Source organism: Sceloporus undulatus, chromosome 3 (genome assembly GCF_019175285.1).
Source record: "Sceloporus undulatus isolate JIND9_A2432 ecotype Alabama chromosome 3, SceUnd_v1.1, whole genome shotgun sequence".
Classification (NCBI taxonomy): Eukaryota; Metazoa; Chordata; class Lepidosauria; order Squamata; family Phrynosomatidae; genus Sceloporus; species Sceloporus undulatus.
The window spans coordinates 226,049,088-226,075,483 of record NC_056524.1 but is presented as its reverse complement, the minus strand read 5'-3'; the positions used below and the strand labels follow the sequence as shown (position 1 = coordinate 226,075,483).

The window sequence follows — 26,396 nt, the reverse complement described above, 5'->3', positions numbered from 1 at the left end:
TATTTCTGGTGGAAATGACATTTAAGTCATCTTGCACCCAAACATTATAATCTAGCCAAATTCATATTCTCAATAGAGTAATTACAAGTTAGCAACTTTCCTAGCCACGGGTGGTTTATCCTCTAGTTTTAGCTGCAGAACAGGAGTAACACACCATAGGCAGGGACACGAGCCCTCCTATACCTATCTGTGAAGGTCACAAACTTGTTCTGCCTGTGCTACTTGTTTTGCTGTTTGGTGATCCATGCTTTACATCATATGAAGTACATTCAGATACTGCTGCTGTTAGATCATAATATCATACTGATGATAGATAATAGACTAACTCATATCTAATATAGGCATTTTAAAAAACCTTGTGAGCTGTCAGAACTGAAGAGGCTTCCTCAAGTTTGGGATGAACTAAACGTTTAAGATATCTAAGGCTGCAGTCGCCTTGAATTGGGGCATATTTCTGAATAGACATATTGGATTTAAAAATTGCTTCAGAACTAAACACCTTTAAAGCACTTGCACTGGCCTACAACTGATCATATTAATATATATACTGATGTTTTTGTATGCAGTGCTGCTGAATTAGCCAGGTATTTTCAATATACTCATCTAGGAATCATAGAGTTGGAAGGGACTCTGTGGACCATTTAGTTCTGTCCCCTGTCTATGCAGGAATCCACTGCTAAATAACTCCTGAGAGGTAGAGCAACTTAATATTTATTTGGAAAAGATCCTCAGGTTAGTAAATTGGAAAGTTGCCTCTTTTGACTTGGTCCTCATCAGATCATGAGTGGCTTGTACCATTTGATTCTTTTTATGAGACAGATTATTCAGAGAAATAATGTGAAGAAGTCATCTGCCTGTGTATGTTGGCCTGGAAGCTGATTAATTAACGTCACAGTTCTTATGGGTGCTACAAATGAAGGTCTCTAAGTATAGTGGGTCCTCAGTATCTGCTGGGATCTGATTCCAGGACCCCCTGTGGATACCAAAATCCATGGGTGCTCAAGTCTCATTATATACAGTTGTGTATAGTAAAATGGTATCCCTTATATAAAAGGGCAAAATCAAGATTTGCTTTTTGGAATTTAAGTGCGCGCGCGCACACACACACACACAGACACAGACACATGTTCAGTCCGTAGATGAAGAGTCCATGGATATGGAGGGCTTATATAGCATACAGTCAGCCCTCCTTATAGGCGGGCTTGCCTTCCGCAGCTTTGAGCTCATGTGGAAGGAAAGCCCAGGAAGAAATAATGGGGTGCGTACTTGCGCCGCTGCAAACATGCGCCCCATTTTTTCCTATGGGACTTGAGCATACACTGTTTGCTCCATATGCGGTTTTTTTCTTCCCCAGAACAGATCCCCCGCATATGGGGAGAGCAGACTGTACTTGTGCAGCTTTACAGAAAACTCAGGGATGATTGGCCTTGTACTGTACTTTATTTCCCTATGTCCATTCTCATCCTATTCTGGTGCCCTTTAGTTACCTGACCAGACTCCCACTGGAAGGCTGTTCATGGGTTCTATTACGCACAGATTTAATAATGGGGCAGCAGTAAGAATGGACATAGTGCCTCCATTTATCGTGTCAGCAGTTTGGTATTTAGTGAAGATACACTTGTTGCCTAGAGGTGGTTATTTGCCCTAGGCAACCAAGAAATGCTGAATTACTACACTGTATAACTCCAATGATAGTTTGTTGTGGGGCAGAGCAGAATGTACTGTTTTTGCTTTGAAACTTGTACTATTTGCATCTTGGATATCTGGCTCCAGGATGTCTAGGGAAGCTGAGAAATTCTGCCTCATCCACAGCTAGAGAGATGCACTGTGTAGTTCAACTACAGGGGGTGCTTTTGAAGCAATCTGTCTAATTTTGGCACATGTGCTTTAAAAATAACAAATACTGAAACAATGTGGAATTTGTGGTATCCTTTCTAATATCGAAGACTCCCAAATGGCACTTTTGCTTCCTGAACACAGACTGCCAGTTACATTCATAGTTACCTGGGTTGCAGTGGGGTTTTTGGCCTCAGCAGCTACAAGCGGACTTGTCTTCTCTTCCCTCCACCTCTTTTCTAAATATATATCTATCAGTTATTTGTGACATCTCAGCAGCCGGAAAGAAGAATAAACTTTGTTTTCAATCTATATTAAATTCAGTTGCATTTGGTATTTACCATTAAGGATGTTTAAAATCATTAAGAAATTTCATTTATGCAGTCTTTTTGATGACAAGCATTCCAGGGAGACACTGACTGTTATTTCTAGTTTACAGAAGTGGAGGAATATCACAAGTGGAGCTGGAAGAATATTAATATTTCTGCATAATATTAGATTTGTCCAATATTACATTTTTTCCAATCCAGAAGGAATAGAGTTTGTATTTGTACTGAGGTATTTTGGAGATACCTTATAAAGGCACCTGCAGAATACCTCAATACAATTAGAAACTCTGTTCTATACCTTATCAAAGGGAATTCAGAAAGTGACTCAAAGTATACCTTTTTATCTATGGTTCTCCTGTCTGAGAGCTGCAGAGATCAGTTGCCTGTAAAAGTTGTGATTTAAGTATTCACGTTATGGCAGTGAGATGTACAAGCTATGTTATTTTACACACGAGAGTTAAACTTTCTCAATTGATTTGCAGTGAAAACATAAAACCTTCATTGGCCAAAATATTAATTTGAATGTAAGTAAATTTATTAATGAACAAATACTGATTTCTGTTGACTAAGGCTAATTATAGTCGGCCCACAGTAGCTGTGTGGGATCCATTTCAGACCCACACCCAAAGCACTTGAAGGGCACAAAGGCGAAGCCTGGAGGGTCAGTTGGGCACCAAGAGGAGCCCTGGTGGCGCAGTGGTTAAATGCCTGTACTGCAGCCATTCACTCAAAACCACAAGGTTGTGAGTTCAAGACCAGCAAAAGGGCCCAAGCTCGACTCAGGCTTGCATCCTTCCGAGGTCGCTAAAATGAGTACCCAGACTGTTGGGGGCAAATTAGCTTACTTGCTAATTAGCTTACTTGCTGTTCACCGCTAAGATCTTTGGAATAGTGGTATATAAATAAAACAAACAAAAACAAACAACAAGAGCAGGTGAGCAGCAGGGCTGGGGAGCTTGGAAAGGGAGGACAGGACGGGGAGCCCTCGAGACCCCCAGGCCCTGGAGGGCAACAGCCCTGGATGAGTGGCAGAGCTCAGGTGTCCTTTTGGGGCAGTGGATGGACTTTTAACTAATGCAATCTATATTTGGACTTTGCTGCCCAGAAGGGGGGCCCTGGTGGTAATGAGGCTGGGACTTTATGGCCCTCCTTCACCACCTTTGCCGTGCTCCCTCTTTTCTCCCCCTTCTCAAGGCCTGGCCAAGGGAGGTACTGGGGCATGATACCCCCTTCCTTCCTCTTATTTGTCTAAAGCTTGGGGGGTCCTGAAGGGGGAAATACTACCCTTTTGCCTTGCCTGGCTGCCTCTAATGGCAGTGTGGCAGCCCAGAGAAGGGAGGAACAAGAGCATCTGTTTTCTCCTTTGAGCCTAGTGGGAGGTGAGTGCAGGGCTACTTGGGCAGCCAGAAGGAGCCCCTTCCCACCTTCAGAGGTTCGGGGGGGGGATCTCATTTCATTCCCCTGAGGCTGAGAGAGTGTGACTTGCCCTGCTTCAAGTCATTTCCAAAGGCTTTGGAAATGTCCCTAATGGTGGTGTGAACGCGCTGTAACTAGGAACAAAGGGGGCTGTCCCTAATGGTGGCACAGCCACTTTCATGTGCTGCCATTGGGAGACAACACGGGCTTGCCATCACAGATGGTTGAATCCGTGGATGACAAGTCCGTGGATACCGAGTGCGGACTACAAATATTCTGCAAAATCTTTGTTTTCTTGTTTTTTAATTCCTGTTGTGACTTTTATAGTAAAGTGCTGACATTTTGTTTTGCATACATAAATGTATATATGAATCTATTCTTACTTTATGATCAACTGTTTTTCTGAGGTGACTGCTTTGCTTAATAAGTTAATTATTATGGGAAGACTAAAAATGAAATGTATGGATGGGAGATCAAGGAAGTCCAGTCCTTCAAATATAGATTGCATTAGTTCAAAGAATTCTTTGAGTTTCTCTGTGTAATACAAAGATGTCTTGTGAAGAGAGGGATCAGAATCTGGATGAGTGTAATATCAAAAATGCCACTGCTCATGTGGAAATGTTTTCATGAAGTTGTTTAATGGCTAGTGGTTACTAAAATTGTAAGTGTTGAGGATGATAGACATAAAATGTATATATTTAGAATAATGTATGAGATGGCTCATATAACAGCTTAAGAGTTCACTGTTAAAGAATTACCACACACCACCAAACAAGCCCTGCATCCCAAACTGGATATTCTACAAAATAAACATTCTAAATGAGGCCCATCCAGCTGTTCCTACTGAAGGAGATTTAGCTCCAAAACACACTGCTGAAATAATGCAGTTTGAGACAGCTTTAACTAGCCTGGCTCAATGCTAGCGAATTCTGGGAACTGTAGTTTTGTGAGACATTTAGCCACTTCTATCAGAGAGGTCTGGTGCCACAATAAACTACAGTTCCCAGGATTTCCTAGCACTGAGCTAGTGCAGTTTTAAAATGTTCTCAAACTGCTGGATTATTTCTGTAGTATGGTTTGGACTTTAATGAAAATGCATGCCACATATCATTTTAATTGGTTTTTAGAACCTGATGGGAAGGCCATGTAACTGCCATAAGAAATTTTGAAAGCATCATTGCAAGCAAGCTCTTAAAGGTTTATTATCAGCCTGATCCCAGTGTATGTGATTTTTATCTCACTGATGGCTGTAAGGAGGAGAAAAAGAACTAATTTACAAAAGCCTCCTACTTTACATACCGCAAGCAACCAGGCAAGTAACATTCGTGATCTTGAGTTGAATTGGAAAGCCCACACCTTAGGCAAGTTGAAGCTTCCTAACAGACCTAAAGGACAGTCCCTTTTAAAACCATTGACTTTCTGAACTGATGAAGGCATGGAAGGGGGGGGGGCGTATCCATAGACATCCCTTCCTAATTCATAAAACAGAAACTCCATAGTTATTATTTATTTATTTATGGCATTTATATCCCACTCTTCAGTCCTAAAGGCTCTCAGAACAGCTTACAGATAGTTATTCAAATGGTTTCCTGCTGTCCATGAAACACAAAAAAGTAAACTATTTTTATACACAATTCCTTTCATGAGGGTTCTGGTAAATTCTAGTTCTATGAATTTGCAGACCTTTACTTTGGAGTATCTTGATTAGCATATCACTTTTCCCATTGTGCTATGCTTGACTGTATCAACTAAGTAAAAGGTTGCATCACATGACATGGTGAAAAGTGCAGGCTTCCAAAGTGAGAACTGCTTGTGCTACCTGCTTATGTAGGGAAGGAATTGAGTTCTGTCTGATAGAGGTGCAAAGTTAGAGGAAAAGAAACATGAAGCACAGCATGATCTTCATAATTCTAGGCTTTGTTTCTCATTTTGCCCTCCAGCTTTACCAGTTTGAGCTACATGTTCCAGATTCTCCCCTATTATCATTAATCTCTTATTCTCCAACTTAATTGCTTTCAGTTTTGTTAGACATGTTGCATAACTACCAGGATTTGCAGATGACACCAAATCAGGAGGAGTAGCTAATATCCCAGAGGACAGGATCAAATTTTAAAATGACCGTAATAAATTAGAAAGCTGGGCCAAAACTAACAAAATGAATTTCAACAGTGAGAAAAATAAGGTACTGCACTTAGGTAGGAAAAAATGAAATGCATAGCTATAGGATGGGGTACACCTGGTTTAACAAGACTACATGTGAAAGGGACCTAGGACTCCTAGTACACCACAAGTTGAACATGGGTTGACAGTGTGATGTGGCAGCTAAAAAGGTCAATGCAATCCTAGGCTGCATCAATAGAAATATAATGTCTAGATCAAGGGAAGTAAAAATGCCATTCTATTCTGCTTTGGTCATCCCTCACCTGGAATATTGTGTCCAGTTCTGAGCACCACAATTCCAGAAGGATGTTGGCAACCTGGAGCATGTCCAAAGGAGGGTGACCAAAATGGTGAAAGGTCTGGAAATCATGTCTTATGAGGAAAGACTTAAAGAACTAGGTATGTTTAGCTGAAGAAGCAAAGGTTAAGAGGTGATATGATAGCCCTGTTTAAGTATTTGAAGGGGTGTCATGCTGAATATGGAGCAAGCTTGTTTTCTGCTGCTCCAGAGAATATGACCTGGAACAATGGATGCAAGATACAAGAAAAAAGAGGAACATCCTGACAGTGAGAGCTGTTTGACAGTTGAACGCATTCCCTCAGAAAGTGATAGGGTCTCCTTTGTTAGAGGTATTTAAACAGAGGCTGGATGGCTTTGTCTCAGGAGTGCTTTGATTGTGAGTTCCTGCATGGCAAGGGGGTGGACTGGATGGCCCTGGCGGTCTCTTCCAACTCTGTGATATATAAACTATGATCACCAACTTGCTGCTTAGTCACTCTTCTTGTAGCAGCAGCAGTAACAGTTTAAAAAAAGATGGAGCTTTACTTTGATCTGTTAACATTATGTGGTTCTAGACAGCTTCCCTTTTCCCCTTTTGTTTGAATCATACCACTATTTTCCACGTAAATGCTTAAAATAAAGATTATAAAGATTCTCTTTATTATCAAGCTTAACTCTCCATGGGAAGTCTTTTAGTGCCATTTATCTCCCTTGGCCATGTGAAGGCATACAAGTTTGTTAATTGTTCTGTTACATATTTCAATTAAGTAGCTTGCTAGGTGTTACCTGTTACTGTGATATATTCTAAAGATGTACAGTGTGCTGTTGAGTAAATTAGATGTTTGAATGGATGATGTGGGTTGGTAGTTTACTTTTAATATTTTTTAGTTGTGTAAATAATTTGATTGTTATACTATGTGCATTATATTATGAAAGTTTGAAAAACATAGAAGAGTCTATTTTAACAGAATGAAGACATATTGACATATCAAATAGTCCAGTAAGATTGTCAAACTTGGGGACAAATTGCATAGGCAATTGTTGCAGAGTTGCATGATACATACTCTTATAAATTCATATTAAAATCTCAACTATGCTAGTTCCAATATGGACACCACATTGCTCATGTTATCTGTTCATTATAAACTTGTTTCATATATTTTCTTTTGTTCCAAAATTAAAATTCATTGTTTTAGTGGGCTAAACATTGCTCTAACCTCTTAATACCGGGGGGGGGGGGGGGGGGAGTAGAAGAACATGTAAGTCAATGTGTATATACCACAAATAGTTAGTCTTTGAATTAGTTAAAGAAGTATAATCCTGTTATGAGTATTTGTTTATATATTACAGAAGCGGACAGTTACACTGTCTACAATAAATACAAATTTTATGGCCTTGAGTAAGGGTTAAGGCGTCATTTGATGCAGGAAACTTGCAAAAGACTTTCAAGCAAGGTAGAATAAGTGGAAGCATAGTATATGTGTTTGTGTGTGTGCTGTGTGCTTTCAAGTTGTTTCCAATTTACGGTGATCCTAAGGTGAACATCATGGAGTTTTCTTGACATGATTTGTTCAGAGTGGGTTTGTTTTTGCCTTTCTCAGAGACTGAGAGAATGTGACTTGTTTATGGTGTATATTGTCAGTTAATTCATTAGTTGTCTGAATGCTGGCATGAATATCTGTATTGTCTCTATGAGTTGCCAGAGCAGCTCACACCCTTTGGTGTCATATCAGCCATTCTTTGCAGCAGTACATGAAGATGTACAACCACAGATAATTTGTTTAAGAAGCTATGGGGAAGTGTCAGCGGTTTTAATGTTAATAGTTGCATTTACTGCCCCACTGATGAGCCTGACTCCACTGAATTGGTTGTAGAGTCCACAGAAGACTCTGGAAGCCAAATACTGCATATATCTTCTGTAGAAGCAAAAGTTATGGTTATAATGTTCTTATATTGAACATTAGGATGGAGTTGCTTGTCAATCCGTTTCTTCATTCAGAGTCTCATCATTGTATATAGCAAATCTTAAGGATATTTCTGCATTTCCTGTGGTCTTGTTGGATATAGTGGTTGAGAATCACTGGGTACAGCAACCTAAACACACACTTCTAAGTCTTTCTCTCAAGAACAATTGTTTCTTTCTTGCCTTGGTTGAACAGCATTGGTGTACTAAGATGGTCAGTAGCAGTATGAACAGAAAGGACATGAGAATCCTTTTCTTCTAGCCTGTCTCTCTCTCTCTCCCTCTCTCTCTCTGTGTGTGTGTGTGTGTGTGTTAGTGAGTTATGGAGGTATTCTGGTCTGTTTATTTCATACTTCAACAGGAAGGTTACTTGTTTTGAATTTGCATGCAAAACAATGGAAGTGAATCTGTATCCTTGCCAACTGTGGCCACATGATAACCATGACCAGCAGTCTCAAAGGCACTGAATACTATCATTGTGTCAGCATTGCCATCTGCCAGCTTAACATTTAAAGCTTGGACGAGTAGCTGTTATTACGGCCTGTTCTGTGATGTAACATACATCTCCCCTTCAGTGCTACCAGATTTTACCTCTGATCACTGTTCCACTGATCAGTTATAATATCATAGACAACAACATTGCTACTTAACCATATTTCTTCATATAGGTATTTATTACTAATATGTTTGGAGATCTACACCTTTTTATTTGGCCAAAACAAGAGCAGTATGTTTTGAGTATGATGTCATACTTAGCTTTGGAGGTGGTTAAGTTGCCTCCCAATGTACCAGAATTTTGGAGTGGGAACAGTCCTAAACCGGTTGGTGTGGGGCTTCTCCCGATCCTGTTAAGCATCAAGCCAGTCAGTGTGAAGGCTGAGGAAACCTCCTTGTGCTGGGTAAATCTCCCAAGGATGTAAAAATGTGCTTACTCCTTGCAAGCTTGAGTGGTTCCCTAAAGGTTTGCAACCAGTCAGACATCTTTATAGGTATTGTCTTTGGTGTTCTTTGACAGTGTTTCTGCTTCTCACTTCATACCCAATCTGGGTAAATATTTTGCCACTGGGCACACAAAAGCCCGTGATGTGTCTCATACACGATGAGGTGATGATGCCACAGTTGTCTTGCAGTTTATATTTCATTATGGAAATCTCCAGCATACTGGCTCATTTGGACAACTGTCCATTAGAATATTAGCCTCCATTATTGCTTTCTGTGAAGTCTTAGCGTTGAGTAAAAGGATTTGAACTGACAGGATCTCTTGCAGGTGACTGGCTGTGAATGCAGTGAATTCATCAACTTGATGTTCTCTAAGACATGTTGCCTATTCAACTCAGTTTCTTTAAGGCCGTCAGACATGGCACAGACATCTTCACTTTTTTACATACTCTCCATGAGTTGATGCATGCGATGGTTCAGCAGCAGCTACATCACTGTTGCTTTAGTATCATTTTCTGAAGAAAACACGTACAATAAGATAGTGTGCAGATATAGTCGATGTTATGTATGTGTATCTGCCTTCAAGTTTCCTGTTGACTTGGTAACCCCATGAATTTCATAGGGGTTTCTTAGACATGGCATACTAAGCTAGTTCTTTTCTCTGAAATCCTGCATAATTTCAAAGCACTGGGAGTATTTTATTTGTTGCACTAATATTCCATCTTTCTCCCAAAATAGTCAAGTTCAGTCTTCTCATCTATAGAGGTTATACTGGAAGAAATGATGGATCTGTGATTATATTCACTATAATTCATATACCCATAATGTCTTGAAATCAGGGGAAAATCGCATTATTGTAGCATTGAGAGAAATTAAGGTATTCTATTGCAATAAATGTATAGTAGTGGTCATATAACATAAAGTCCCCTTGGGATGTATTTAGATTTTTAGTTCAGTATTGCTATTTGTGTTTCAGCTTTATTGCAGGCCTGTCTTATCTTTCTGTTGACCTTAAAGGGAAGACTGTAATGAGTTTTGGAATGACAAGAAATACAGTTGGATTCATATTGCTTTTAAAATTTAGCCCTGCAACTTAGCTTAAAATTCAGGTGTAAAACTGCTAAAAGATTGAAAATGTAAAAACAAATACTATTATGTTTTGTTATGTTCCAGTGCATTCTTCTTCAAACAACCTAGGTTTTTGAGCAGATGGTAATGAACAGACATCATTATCCTATGGATACAATAAGCATCAGTGTTGTGATCAAATTGCTTCCCCTCCTATTGTTTTTCGGGTATATCACTATAATGAAATACTCTGGAAAGCCTCACCACCACCACCACCACATACTCTTAAATATATATTTTCATGGAGAAAAAAGGTATTATCAGTTTATCTCCGTATAGTTTTTATCACTATTACTATACTGGATTATTTCTTGAACGTAATTGTGATTTTATTTCTTGACAACTGCTGTTACACTTCGTGTGTTAAGCAGTGGCTAACTATCTGCAATCATTGCAGAAAAGCCAGGCCTAATAGTTAAGGGGTGATGAAGATGGGTCAGTGGATAAAAATATAACAGTGTGTAAAATTCCAGCAGCACAAGAGAAACAGCTGCACAAGCCTTGTATCTGACTAATCTATGCTAACCATTAAAGTTTGCTGTTGAACACTTTTCAATTTCCAGTGTCACAGCACTTGTTTACCTTTGCATTTGTATCTGCTGACATGGCACAAAAGTTGCTGTCTAAATGGGAGATCAAGTGAAGAGGAATGAATATATAAAAGACAGAGCCCCATTGATGTTAGAATGCTCTGAAAGCCTGTGGCATGACAGTTATATAGGCTAGTTACAGACAGCCAAAATAAAGCTGCTTCGAGTCACAGTAGAGATATGGTGTTTCAATGATGCATGCGTCCTAAGAGTCCAGAAGTCGCACCAAAGCCACACTCCAGCCCTAAGGACTAGAGTGTGGCTTTGGTGTGGCTTCTGGACTCTTAGGACGCATGCATCATTGAAACACCATACCTCCACTGTGACTCGAAGCAGCTTTATTTTGGCTGTCTGTAACAGGCCATAGATTCTTTTCCCCCCCTTTCTTTTCTGGCTATATCATTGGCTATACCACTTCTGTATTCCTGATGTAATGTGGTACTTTTGACTTAACTAATGATTGGAAATGTGCTTTTTATTTTATAATCAATATGACACATGTATAAAAGTGTGTTAAAAGTTTGGATAAATCACATTTATTGTTTGGTAAGCAAAAATTTGCAATGTTTATTAACAGTAGTTATATAGTATCCCCAAACAATTCTGAGAAGGGCTCTCAAGAAAATAGCAAAGAGGCATGGAATTATTATGAAGAGAAGCTTAGGGAGCTGGATATGTTTAGCCTGGAGAAGAGAAGGTTAAGAGGCGATATGATAGCCCTTTTTTAAATATTTGAAGGGGTGTCATGTTGAGGATAGAGCAAGTTTGTTTTCTGCTGCTTCATAGAATAGGCCCCAGAATAGTGGTTGCAAGGTAGAGGGAATGAGTTTCCACCTCAACATTAGGAAGAACTTCCTGACAGTAAGGGCTGTTCAAGTCACCTTCTCTGGAGGTTTTTAAACAGAGGCTGAATGGCCGTCTGTCGGGGGTGCTTTGATTGTGTGTTCCTGCATAGCAGATGATTGGACTGGATGGCCCTTGTGGTTTCTTCCAACTCTACAGATGCTATGATTCTGTTGTGTGGGTGATGAGCTTTTACTTCTGTCAAAAACTTAGCATACTGATGGTAAGGCTCATACATCATAATTAAGTGTATTGAGCTAGTTTGTCATGAGGAAACCATAATGTTTTCAGTGATTAGGAGTGTCATCTTGTTCAGTTCTATAAAAGTGCCATTACCTAAATAAAGGGGTTCTAGGATTTAGATTTTCTCTTAGTAAATAGACTTTGTTCACTTGAGCGCTTTTTCTTCTTTCTCCATGGCTCTGTGTTCATGATCTCTTTGTGTTAGCATTGGATGTTCCTTATTTGATCAGCCAGCTGATCTTCATAGATGTATCATTTTGCTCAGTTGAGCAGTGGGAGAGGGGGATAACAAAATTGTTGTGATTGCTAAACTTATAATTCCATAAACTGTGGAAGGAGGAAATTTAGTTTGGTCAGTACATTTTATCCCCAACAGGTACTTGATCATGAATTGCAGAAAAACTTTATCAATGGAGCTCTATAATTTTTCATTATTTCCAAAGTATTCTAATTGGTCCTACACAGAAAAAAAAAGGTCTGTGGAGAGAAACAGTCATCTGTAAAAACGGGACGACTATCTCTATAGTGTATGTTTGCCTTTTAACACTAGTCTTAAGATGCTTGCCTGTATTTTTTTTTTGTAAATAAGTCACTCAAAACACAACTAAAACTTAGTGGTATATGTCAGAAAATTCATTGTTAGCACCTGTATGTTTTGCAGCTTATTTAGTCATGTTATCAAGCATTATACAATACTGGGTTTGGCAGCCTATGATCTACATGTATTTTGGAGTATAATACTAACTATAATACTAGTCAGCATAGCCAGTATTTGAGAATGATGGGAGTTGTACTCCAAAACAGCTAGATGGTGCCAGGTTGCCTACCTCTCAGATTATTGATCTCAAGTAATTATGTGTTGATCTAAAATAACATTTTGAAATTGTATCTTTGGAGTTGATTTGGAATATCTCTATAGTAATTCACTTTGAATCTTTAACTGTTCAAATAAATCAGCTCCAATGTAGCAATATAGCACTGTGCTTTTTAAATGTCAATATGCCCTCTGCTAATAATGATGTTGATTCTTTGCATTTAGTTTATGGTGCAATTTTTCAAAGGTGTACAAAGTACACTGATAACATATGCTGCATTACAGTTGAGAAAATAGATACAAGGGTATTTGAACTGGAAACTTGTCTCTGTAGTATCCAAGTAGCAAAAGTACAGAAATTGCTGTTTGAGTAACACTACAGATCTGCTCCTCCCACAGCCCACAATAACAAGGGTACTGTTTTTCATCAGTATCTGCTTGACTTGCTTTTTAAAAATGGCATTCACATTTATGTAACCAACTTTGTCATTTGGTATCAGGTTTTCTGTAATTTTACCTGCTCTCCTGGCAAAGTTAGGACATGCTGTTTATCTAACACCATCCAGTGTCTTGTGGATAAATTTTGATACTGGAAAGGAAGTATGAAAGATACATGGATTTGCTGGATAGAGTAAAATATTGGGACATATGAACCCAAAGTTTGGTCACTCCAGTCAACAGCAGCTTCTTTTTACAGATTGTCTAATAAAGCCAATGTTTTAGGCAGGTTGTGGCACATTTTGGCACAATGTTAATTTTGTTTATCCACTCATGCTTCCCAATTCAATTTCATTTTTATTGATAGAATAGGTGCCATGAACATGAGTCAACAGTGTGATGCGACCTTGAGCTTCTGGAGAGCCCCCCCCCCTCAAACAATGGTTGCAGGCAGGAGGACGAAATGGCAGGCTTTCTTAAGTTAATGTACCTTAACATCTAAGCCCTTATGCTAAAGTGTTTGCCAGAAGAGTAGATTTTTCATTTGTCAGAAAGTATTGGTTACAACCTAGTAATTATTAAAATTGCACAGTCAAGCTTATAACTCAGGAAAAACGAGAGTGAAGATAACAATTAATGTATTGTATACCAATATACATACTTTAGGCCACATGATGCTACATATTGCCACATATTGCTGAAATTAAGCAGGTCTGGAGCATGTTTTGGTGAGAAACCATCTAGCAAGTAATGAGTACTACCTTGACCTCTGTGGTAGAAGAAATACAGATCATAAACCTATTATGTATACAGTTTGTGTAGGGCAATGGAGAAGGAACAGTACATTAACAAAAATAAAAAGCTAAGTGAATTTTCAGAATGACCAACCACTGCCAGCTCACCTTAAGTTATGTCTAAAACTTATTTTCTGTTTGTTTAAGAAAACAATAGAATGGGCAAGAGATACTGACTTGTTTCCCAGTGTGGCTTTTCATGGAAAAATTTAATCCATGGTAAAGATTTCATGCTCATATAGTAAAAATTTAATTCCTTTCCTTTAGTGGGTTTGTGACCTGTGAAATGAATTATTTCAGAAGTATGTGCGTTTCTCCTGGATAACAACCTTGATTTTACATGAACAGCCCCTTGGACAGAAATAAGATGATGTGAAGGGAATAGGGAAATAAGAAAAGACACACAGGAAATCGTTGAAGGTTGGTTTACTAATTCAGGGATTAAGAGGATAAACAAGAGTTCTGTTCCAGGCAGTATTCCATTTCCCTGTGATATAATTGAGGAATTTTCATCTTGATATAATTTGAAGCAATTCTGAAAGTCCTAGGGTATTAATGGAAGGAAGAAAAGGAAATGCTTCTTCCTTTCCTTTCCTTTCCTTTATTGCAGATATGTAAGACACAGTCTGTGTGCAATATGACACATTTTGTGCTTAATACACAGGTAATGACTAACTAAATATACTTAACAAGTTGAGATCTTTGAAAATTCTTCAGAAAAAGGGAGGAGTAATTGAATGAAGGCAATTCAAGTCAAAGTGTGCATGTCCTATAAGCCTCTCAGTGGTGAAGGAGAAATCGTGCTTTCTGAATAGTAAGTACATTTCTGTACTGCTTACCAACGTACAAAGCGGTTCACAAAGCATATGCTAATTGCTCTCAACAATCAAGGTACTCATTTTAGCGACCGACGGAAGGATGCCAGGCTGAGTCGACCAGGAGCCCCTGGCTGGTATTGAACTTCCAACCTTGTGGTTTGTGAGTGAGTGGCTGCAGTACAGGCATGTAACCACTGTCCCACCAGGGCTCCATGCTGCAGGAGAACAGTTGGACTTGAAAAGGCCAGTACTTGGTTTCTAACTGTAAACAAAGCATGGGTGGGAAATATATGGCCCTCCAGATATTCTTGGACTGTGACTCCCACCAGTCTTCATCATTGGCTATGCTGGCTAGGGCTGATTAGTGTTATTGTCAAAAAACATCAGTAAAATATGAATTTTAATCAGTTAAATTGCTTAAAATAAGCTTGCATTTACTGCATTTGCTATTACTACTAAATGCATCTACTGCATTTATCTATCAGAGCATGAGTAGTTCAGGGCAAGTAATCATACAAAGTAAGGTTTAAGCTAGCATATCAGATGAAGTTGATAAAAAGTGCTTCAGGATGCAGAGATCAATTCAGCCGCTAATGACAGTGATGGAAGAATAAACATTCTCATGCTGTGACCCTGATCCCTTAATAGGAATTTGGCCCCATCTAGAACAGGTGGAATACTTTTCATGCAGCTGGATGGATCACTGACCAGCAGTGCTGTCTTTCTGGATGACTTAGCCAATCCAGTATTAGTCATCCTAAATTCTGTGTCTTTCCATTGGAAACTCCAGATATGAGTTAACTAATCGCAGAAGTAAAAAAGAAAGAAAGACATGTATTGCTACTTATGAACACCAGCATGCTTTATAGTCTCCTTAAACAGACTTAAGCAAGTGTTGTGTTTGCAAAACATGAAAAAGTCTGGGGCTCTCCCTAGCCCAAGCCTGCTACCCTATCTCTTCCCTCTTGAGTAGCAATATTTATATGGGAAAAGTGTGCACTCACTTCCAGATTTTCTTGTAACCCTTTTATTGTTATTGATACTGTTGTTGTTTTATTGTTGTTCTTTAGATCCCATACTATGAATGCAGTGCAATGGGAAGAGGTTGTATTATGTTTCTACGTCACTTATTGCGAAAAGAGTTTAATAGTAAGCTTGTTGAGTCCTTCAGGACTGTATGCTGCTCTGGTCAAGTGGCTTTATTAAAGTTAAAAAAATTTAATTGAAGAAAGGAGGATCAGTTTGCATATTATATAGATTGCTGAACCATTTTCTATACTGGTCTGTGCACACTACAAGACCGTGTCAAATCCCAATAGGATTTTTTTTTTTTAAGAAAAAGAAAATATACATCTGTTCATTACTGAAGGTGATCTTTTTTTCCACTGGAAGAATGATCATTGCTGAAGGGAACAAGTGCTTTACTGCATTGACTCTTAAATGGATGTGATGAAGGAGCCATAGCATGATACTCTTAAGAGCTTCTGTGGAGGGAACATACCTGCCAGCCCCCAACTTGTGTGGCATATGTATGCCCTTTGTTGTTGGGAAGAAGAAGCAATTAAACACAGAAAAGTTGCCACAGGTGTGTGTGTAGGGTGTTTGTGGTTTAGACTTGTATGATCATTTTTAAACCAACAGTTTATTGCATGAGTCTACAACTCTGGAGACCAGATTTCAGTTCCCTTCTCGGCCATGAAATCCACTGGGTCACCTCTCAGCCGCAGGAGAAGACAATGGCAAACCTCCTCTGAACAAATCTTGCCAAGAAAACCCTATGATAGAGTTACCTTAAGGCTTAGGGTCACTAAGTCAGTAATGATGACTAGAGTAGCAGGTTTCTGCAAAGTTATCATGTTTTGAAAAATTTGATGTCTTCCTGCTATTTAGTCTTAAGGACTTGGGAGCTGTCTGCTGAATCTGGTAAGCTATCACTTTGATGTGGTTTGTTTTGCTGTTTTCAGATAAATAGCAAATTGATTCTGAGTCCTGTCACCCTATTCCTCATAGAGTCATAGAGTTGGAAGAGACCGCAAGGGCCATCCAATCCAACCCCCTGCCTCTTCCTTTCAGAACACCTAGGAGATTATATTTTTCCACAATGCCTCAAATGTTGCTGTTAATCACTCTGTACATCATGACTTGGCACTTTTCACTTTCTACCAAAAGAGTATTAGCTGTCTCCTAAAGAGGTATTGCCCCCCCCCCCCCCCCCCTTCTGTATTCCATTTTGCATACATAGAAACAACATGCAGATACTTGGAAGTCTATTCAGTCTATTCAGTTGCTTAATTGTCCCATAAAAACATTCACTTATATATCCGAATATAGTGCACACATAGCTTTAGCTAATGTGCATATCTGAGAAATGCATAATACCAATTGACAGCTGTTTTGGAAAGAAGGCATTTCTCTAGCTCTAAGAAATGTCATTTTAATTAGGATACAGAATGGCTTACTATTCTGAGACAGAAGGCAGCTCTTAAACTTACTGTAGTCCATTCCTCCTTGTTATATGCAAACATATATAGTAGCTTTAATGGTTTTTTGTGGGTTTTTCAGGCTATGTGGTAGCTTTATGGTAGCTTTAATGTTATATGTGGCAAGATGTCTTACTGGTTTTGTCTGCTGTAGGCAGGTGCACATTGTAGGCATGTGTAAGATAACTTGAGTAGACAAATGTATAGTTGTTCAGACTGCAAAGTGGATTGGAGCACTCCATTCAAAATGGCTGCAGCATATTTATGGATCTGTGAATGTAGATAGTTTTGGGAGGTTTTTAAACTCAGTTATGTTATTTCCTGTGTGTAAGGCTGAGCATTCAATGATTGCATGATAGTGCCATCAGTGACACATTGAACTTCTAATAATACACAAATTACAGTAACTGCAAGATGAGAATTAAGGTTTTTCTTAGTTTCCTCTTTCCTAAACAGATAGGGCAAGAGATACAGAATACAATAAAAAGCTGTGTTTTACTTGTAGGCTGTGGCTTGTATGTAGGGATTCCTAGCATCAGTTTGTTGAGCCAAAGAGTGTGTTGGATTTGTTTTTCTTGAACAGCAACATCATGTATCAAAACAAATTGCTTCTGAAACTGCAGTGAGTTTAAGAAACAGTTAACAATATAATCATATACTAGGCTGTTGTTCAAAGCTAAAATATTCAAGCTAATGTAAGCCTCTTGCATGAGTTTGTGAGCTGTAAGATTCTTGGCCAATATTAGGGAGTAACAATAAAATGCCCCCTCCCCTTTTATGGCTTTGTAGTCTTTGTTTTATTTTGAGTCTACATCTGATATTAAAGGAATCTTCAAAATGCAGACATGTCTTTTGTGCTCCTGGTGTAACATCTGAAAGGGCAGCATATACAAATATACATTCAAAAAAAAATCCAAAAATATTTGGAATGTGCAATGATTCCCATAGATGTGATGTGCGCATCCCCATGCTGCAAGAAGCAACACATAGTAGGGGACTGAATAATCTTCCTCTAGTTCTCACATTATGTTGTAGTATTTTTGTGAGACTCCTTATTTTCAAAGACCCCAAATACTGAAAGCTCCATCAATTGACATTTGTATATAAACAAACCGAATAAAGAATAATTGTAGAGAGTTCCATATATAACTGTTCAACCTGTAACTTCTATCTCACTGTGCTGGTCTATGAACATAATAAAGATGAACTGAACTGAACTATCTCGCTGGTGCCTGTTTGCTCTACAGTTACCCCAATTTGCAAATTATTGTTTGAGAACGCTCAGTGGGTGAATCACCTGGCTGGTGGATATATTGAGGCTTGAAATTGGGAATCCATAGAGTTCAGATAATTGTGCCAACTTTCTTCATTGTCCTTGTCCACATTGTTGCACTGAAGATTTTGTTTATTTGTAAACTGGGCAATAGCTATTTGCTTCCTGACCCAGACTGTGGGCTATTTTCATTTGTGTCAGGTGGGGACAGCCATTCTTTGTAATGATACTGTGACCTCTGCTCTGTCAGCTTCAACTGTCCCTTTGTTTGCTGCAGGAGTAACAACCCATCAGCATTTTTGAAGAGCAGGCTTTTCTTTTATATCCAGTGGAGAATTCTAGAAGTCCAGCCATTAAGTAGTCTAAGGGAATGTGTTATTTAGTAATTAGGACATACACATTTAACAGCGGAGCAGCTAAAGCATTTTTTGTTATCCTTGATGTACTGAAATAAGCAGACTGTAAACATTGCCTTGAAAGGTTTTCTGGGATAAAGAATATTTCACATGTTTGAAATGCCTGTGACGTACATTTCAAGCAGTGGTGTGCAGGTGGCTTTTGTTACTCAGAGTTTGTTGTCCAAAAGACTAATAAAAGTCGAATCTGTTTTTTGTTTTGTTTTGTTTGTTTTTTTGAAAGCTATAATGTATTATTATAAAACTGTAGGAATAGTATAGAATGTAAAATGGACTGATCCTGATATTTGTGGAGCACTCTTGTGCTCTCCCACATGAATACAGGCTTCCATATTTCCCTTAGTGTTGAGGAAAAGAGAAAGGCAAATGTTTCTTTCACATGACCAGAAATCTTTTTCCTGGAATGAAGACCACTTATTCTAGGTGTAATTACTATGTGAATATAATGAATCATACGTTCAGTGTGTTTCATCAGTTCATATTAGGCATAAGTTGCATAATACAGCTATTCTTTTTCCAAATAATGCAGAACTTTTCTCTTGCACTAGATACTGGGTAGAATTTGCAAATTACATGTTATTATTATTATTATTAACCTTTATTTATGTGGAAAAGATAGACACTCTAATCATGATTGTGTATGATTTGTGTTTTGAAATTAGAAAGCTTTTATAATATCTCAAAATTTAAATTAAATTAAGACATCTGTTATTTGTTCAATAGTTCTGAACTTTGTTTTACTATTTCTAATATATGTTTTTCTTAAAAAATAATGTGTAGGTGAAGGAGGAAATCTAGAAGAAAAGGCACAAGCAGCTTGCAACCATGCCGTTCCCCTTTGGCAAATCGCACAAGTCTCCTGCAGACATAGTGAAGAATCTGAAAGAGAGTATGGCAGTACTAGAAAAGCAAGATATTTCTGACAAGAAGGTAGAAAAGGTATATATATATTTATTTCCTTATTTGGAGATCTCAATAAAATGTTGATATGGGATTAGGGAAAATGTGCATGTTTGCTTAATTGTTTTATATATATTACTAAACACGTCTCTTTTCCTCTTTTCAAAGTAACATTTCTGTCTATCCATAGCATATCTAATTGTTGATCTTGTCAACTTAGTGATTAGAATCTTTATGCTAATATTCTTTCCAACCCACCTTACTCATATTAACACTGTCTTCATATTTTCCACAATGTTTTTTTTTCTGTTTGGAACAGTGCCTTTGCTACCAGTTCGATGATACACCTCATCAAAACCTTTTATAAAACCTTTCCTAAGCCTTATCTTGTATGCATGTCGAATGTTCCCTGATTCTCCCCAATTCTCCCCATCTCAGAATTTGCTCACCATTGTGAGATGTAAGTTCAAATGTCTTCCCAGCTTTTGGATGCAATCATTTTACCTAGCTACCTGCCTGGAGTAGCATTTCCTTCAGCTGAGTATTTTAGTGTTTTATTTGTCTGAAACTGTCCTCTTGAGCTAAATGTAGTACTCTTTATTCTGCTGAAATCTTAAATTCATCAGACGGCGAATAAAGGAGTTCAATGACTTCCGAACATGGTTTTTACAAGCTGGTTTGCAAATCTACATGCTCAGTCACAGAATAATTCCCAAACTCTGATTTAAATGTAATTCTAAGTTTAACCTGGGACCCTAAGACTTCCCACCAAATTTTCAGTTAGTGTTAAATTTGTGGTAGTGTTATCCCCACCCACCACTCCAGTATCACTGTGTTTCACTTAAAAAGAAGCTACAGATAATTTTGAAATTAATGCACATACTTGAAATATTCCCATGTTGGAAGACTGAACTAGATGAAACGTGGCTTTAAAATCAGCTTCAAACACAGCAGTTTGGGAATAAACTGGTGATGCCAACTGGAAACAGGGATGGGGTGTAAACAGCAAAAGGTCTATAAAAAGATCAGTGTGTCCTGAAATGTGGTTTCATAAATGCACTGGGATCATTGAAAAGGAAAAGTGGAATAACAAAACCTCTGGACAGCTTTGGGCCCAGTTACATTGGAGGATGAAGTTTGAAATATGGAAGTTATTTTTTTTTAGGAACCCCCAAACAAATAAAACGTTTTATAAACAGTAAAAAATAAATTTGAAAAATCAAACTAACTTGAAAAGATTTGAAAAATGGAATGGCATTTAATGGAAAAGTTTGCTGCTGTCATAATTGGTCTCTAAAGTCATCGTATTGCAGTTTTTCCTTCATAGTATAAGTCAGGCTACTCCCAGGTTCACTATTGAGGACCAACATCTGTTGCTTAATTTGCATCTGTTTTTAGTAGTGATGACATATCTGGAGATTTTTCCAAATGATGTATTAAGCTGAGATGGACCTTGAGGAATCTTAGTTTATGGACCAAGAGAGCATGATTTGAAAAACATAGTAAAGCAGGGTTCTTTTATTGCATTACTGCTTTTCTTCTTTACTGGTTTGGTCATTACATTTTCAGAACTTTTGGAGCTTTTTTTTTAAATTAAATTTTATTTTGTGTCTACACATACTAGAGTTGGAAGTATGCTGTTACTATCTCTTTATGATTCTTTGACTTGAGAACATTTTAAAAATTAGTCATAATGCACAGAAAAATCATTTTTTAATTTCAGACATGAAAAGGGGCACCAGAAACCAGCATTCCAGCACAGTCCCCACACTTTATTATGGGATGAATTGTTAGCTTTCTTTTCATTTGTCTGCTTGTGAAGGGTTTTAAATGTGTCCTTTTTGGTTAAAGAGCTGTTTTCTGAGATACTGAAGAAAAACATTTACACTATAAAATTTGTCAAGCTGTTTTCACCCATTCAGTCATGGTAGTTTAGAAGAGCAACACATCACCTTCTCTGCATCTCATCGTGGTTTTCCACCAAATCTGCAAGGAAATGTGGCTGAGATACAGGGAATTACTTTGCCAGCATGTTGCTTATACTGTACCTGAACAATAAAATAGTAATAGCCTACAAAAAATACTTAAGTGTACCTTAAATTTTCATCAAAAGCTGTTTGACAGTAACTGGGAAGTTTTCAGGTGTACACAAAAAGTGCAAAGCAGGCATTTATGTTTATGTATGAATATTGCATTAAAAATAAAAGAAAATGAATGGCATTTCCCTATAGAATGGGGCACTCTCTCTGGTGCTCTTGTTTCTTAGAGATGTATCCAGTGAAGCATTTGAAGTTACTGCCCTAGTGGCTGCTAATTGTTGATCCCAGTTGTGTGTGGGAAAAGTAAATTAAATTACCTTGAAGTTGAATTCACCTGCTTCTGCAGCAAGATCTAAAAATCTCACTGGGAATTAAAAATTTAGTGAACAGATGCACTGAATTCTTATGTTGCATCCAGTAGGTTAACTCTGTTGTTTCACCTGGACTGCCTATTAATCGTAGGAGTCTGGCTGCTAGGATGTTGGGAAACTGAAAACCAATCTGTATATTTTTTTTATTTGCCTACAGTAGTTGGAAAAGGGGGGATGAAACCCCAAGTATACAACTAATTATTTCTATTGCAAATATTTTTTAATTTAAAAAACAAACAAAAAGCAAATTATTGATTTTTTTTCTTAATTGACAAATATTGTCTCATCTCCAGTGTATTTAATTTCTATTTTTAAAAAGATATTAGAATATTTAAATTTATTTATTTAGTTTATATCCCACCTTCCTCTCAAGATGGAATTCAAGACTCAGTGATACAAAAACAGCTCCATATATTCCATGAAGGAAGAATGGCCATTTAAAAAAATGTTTTTTGTTAAACTGATGCTCATTAACTAAATTAGGAACTAAACTGCACAACTGTATAATGTACTTCTGGAAGTGGCCCAAGCTGTTACATTACCTGAAATACAGTGGGTAACTTCCACTGGCGGAACAGTGGACTTGAACAGAGTGGCAAGGGAAGGCCTGGATTCTAACTCTGACATATTTCCTGTGAGTAAACCTGCCTGTTGATTCAGAAATTATGCAGTTGTACTACTGTACAGAATTATGCAGATCCCTTGACTGCTGGCAAGAGGCCGAACAGTTACTCTGTAAGCTAGCTGAGAATTTTCCATTAAATAGAGGATAAATACTCTTTCACAAACTGCAATACTTGCAAAGTTCCACTACAGAGTTTTTGAGCCTTTTGCAGTCCTGGTGTCTCAAGTCCTTCAGTCTCCTCTGCTCAAGAAAGATCCAGCAGGTTCATTAGTAGACCCAGCTCCTTCACCACTAATACTGTATATATAGTGCAAATGCACACTTTTAATTTTACAAGTTACAGTCCCATTTCATTTAATATAGATATAGCACTCCAACATTAACATCTATGGTTTTGAATACATAAGATAAAATGTGTTGGAATTAAATGTCTAAAATTAAAAGGTTAGTACAACTGTGGCTACAAAACAAAGTGCTGTGGTGGTGTTGGGGAGCTAGTTACTATTTGAAAATGTGATGGCAGGAAACTCTTGGGAATTCAAACAGTTTTGGGGCCCTATTTTGGAATGCTTATGGGACATTCTGGGGATGTTTTATCAATTGGACTGTTCTTTTAAGCAACTTATTTTCCCACTTGGTCCAAAACTAGCTATGGTCTTCTACAGCTGACTTTCATGTTATACAGTGTTGAATAGCAGACTATTAATCTTGCAGTCTCTTAAAAAAATTGGCAACAGATTGGTTAAGGAAGTGCTAAATCTTTTAAAGTCAGAACTTTTTCTTACTGGTTGGCAGTGTGTTCTGTTATGATAAAACTTGATTGGCTAGATCATTTGTTACTTGGGCAGAGAGAACAGCAATGTTCAGAAATCATTTCTCTGGACTTAATTCTATGTAGATCAGCTCATGTTTGTGGAGAGATAGCAAGCTTCTATGTGTAAAGGAAGAAGGGTTTCGGGGGGAGGTATCTGAAGTTAGTTCAATATTATAAATCACTTTGAGTCCCATTTGGCAGAAAAGTGGGACATACTGTATATACTCGTGTATAATTCTAGAAATTTAGGTCAAAAAATTGACCCCCAAAAAACTGACTCAACTTATCCATGGGCCAATGTAAGAAATGTGTCTTAACTCTTATTTAAAAGAAGGAACCATCTCCTGATGAAAAGCAAGAGTATAATATGTGAAGTACTGACTCCCTCTACTCTCTCATCCATCCAACCTTAAGAGTAAGCCCAAAGAGTTATGCCTGCTGGAATTTTATAAGTTCTTTGACATTGTTTTGCTTTGCTTCATCCTTTAGATTGTTTGCTATATGCCCCTAAATTCTACCCTCAACTTATCCACAGGTCATAGCAAAATCCATAATTTTGGCCCCAAAGCTTGCCCTTGACTTATACATGAGGTCAACTTATAGTCGAGTATATATGGTATATCAAATAAAAATATGATAAAATGCAAAATTCAGTATTTCATGTCAGACCCAGATCTCTTCATACGTGATTGTGTCTCCCTACATGGAAAGCAGGGTACGTTGGTTGTTTTGAGGGTGCATCCACCACCTTTTTGTAAGAAAATAAAATAAAAAGTTATTCAGAATATTGGGGAATGACAGTGGCAGAAAAGTGATGGTGGGAGGAAGTGAGCCAGGAGGAATTTGCTCTTTACTGTCTGACACTGATTGCAGATAATGTATGGAATTAGCAGCTTGTTGATAGAGAAGACTACTGCCAACTCACTTAGAGAACTGTGAGAAAAATTACAGTTCTCAGATAGTAAGCTTACATTTTTAGATAACCTGCCCTGTAGAGAGTGGCAAACAGATTTGATTTTGACATTCTAGCATCAGTTCAGCCAATGGTGACGGCCGTTTTTTCATACTGTAAGCTGGCATTTTACTTCATATGTCACAGAAATTAACAGCAGTTAATAGTAGGATTTTTAAAAAATCAACTGTGTAGAGGTAGATTTGGCCTGCTTTTTAATGTATGTTGATCTATTCTCATCATCTTGGTTTACCTCAGCATTTATTTTTATGCTCACAGTGTGTTGGTTTGTGGTATACTTAATTGCTCTTGGTGCTGTAAATATTTACTTAGACATAACACATGCTAGCATTCTGTCTCCTTTTTCTCTCTGACCTTGTACTAGACTGCAGTGTTCTCTGACTTTCAACTAAAGTCTGATGTTCTTTGTTCTATTGTGCTTTGTTCTAATGTGCTCAAGTGACAAGTAGCATTTCTGCATCCATAATCCATTATTTAGGTTTCCACCCATCAACTCAAAAGTAAGAAAGAGGGCTGTGAATGTGCTTGAAGAACAGTTGGCTTTGCTAGGGGCTCAGTGTGCATAATCATTGAGAAAGTGAATCTGTTTGTGCAAACATTTTTTATGCTAACCTAGTACCCAAATCCTTCCTGGGGGTGGTGGACCTATTAGGATGGTCCACCCTCGAAGGCTGATGGAGCCCAAAAAGGTTCCAAGAAGCCCTAGAGGGGTTTATGGTTGGAACTGACAGCAATTCTGTTGAGGACCTGACTAACACCTGGGATAAAGATCTCTCCAGGGCTATATACAGTATCGCTCCCAAGCGTCCTTTCCGGCCTGCTTCCAATAAACAGTCCTGGTATACTGAAGACCTCAGGGAAAGGAAGCGGGCTGTACAACGACTAGAGCACAACTGGCGAAGACACTTAGCCGACAAGACACTCCTGGACTCTCTTTTGAGGGCCTATGGAGTGGCAATAAGTGCAGCGAAGCGTTTGTTCTATGCTGCACATATTGCGTCCACGGAGTCGCGTCCAGCAGAGCTGTTCAGGGTAGTGAGGGAGCTTACCCAACTGCCTCCCCCCCCGAACCCTATTTTGGAGTCATCCGAAGCCTGCTGTGACGAGTTTAACAACTTCTTCGCGGATAAAATCTCTCAGATAAGGGCTGATCTCAACGCCAGTATTTCCTCAGAACCTAGAGTAGAGGTGTCCAGAGCGTTAAACTGGATCATTTTGAGTCTGTAAGTACCAAGGAAGTGGACAAGATTCTTCGAAATGTTAGGAAGACGACATGCTCTCTCGATCCTTGTCCTTCATGGCTGGCAGCCCAGGGGGGAACAGCTGTAACCTTGATGTTGCACCGTATAATTAATTCATCCTTCAGGGAAGGGCGGTTTCCATCTAGCCTAAAATCAGCCGTTGTAAAACCATTGCTAAAAAAGCCCTCCCTAGACCCCCTGATTTGGAATAATTATCGGCCTGTTTCGCTGCTACCTTTTTTGGGGAAAGTGATCGAGAGAGCAGTTGCTTTCCAGCTTCAATCGATCTTGGATGATACGGATTTTCTAGACCCATTTCAAACCAGCTTCTGGGCTGGCTATGGAGTTGAGACTGCCATGGTTGCCTTAGTCAATGATCTCCGTCTGAGCATGGACAGGGATAGCGTGTCCCTGTTAGTGCTTTTGGACATCTCAGCGGCTTTCGATACCATTGACCATGGTATCCTTCTGTTCGCCTGAGGGAGTTTGGTATCGGGGGCACTGCGCTCCAGTGGTTCCGTTCCTACCTCTCGGGTAGATTCCAGATGGTGCAGCTGGGGGACGTTTGCTTCTATAAGAGGGCATTTACATCTGGTGTCCCTCAAGGAGCCATTCTGTCCCCCATGCTATTCAACATTTACATGAAACCGCTGGGAGAGATTATCCAGAGACA

At 38.6% G+C, this 26,396-nt stretch overlaps 1 protein-coding gene across 1 annotated transcript in view; it reads left to right on the top strand.

Annotated features, from left to right (window-relative positions):
- Positions 1 to 26,396, top strand: part of CAB39 (calcium binding protein 39) — a 67,655-nt gene that overhangs the window by 14,225 nt on the left and 27,034 nt on the right. The window contains exon 2 of the mRNA XM_042459014.1: positions 19,541 to 19,699. Within this exon, the coding sequence (XP_042314948.1) occupies positions 19,586 to 19,699 (114 nt within the window). The 5' untranslated portion in view covers positions 19,541 to 19,585. The remainder of the gene's footprint in view (positions 1 to 19,540; positions 19,700 to 26,396) is intronic.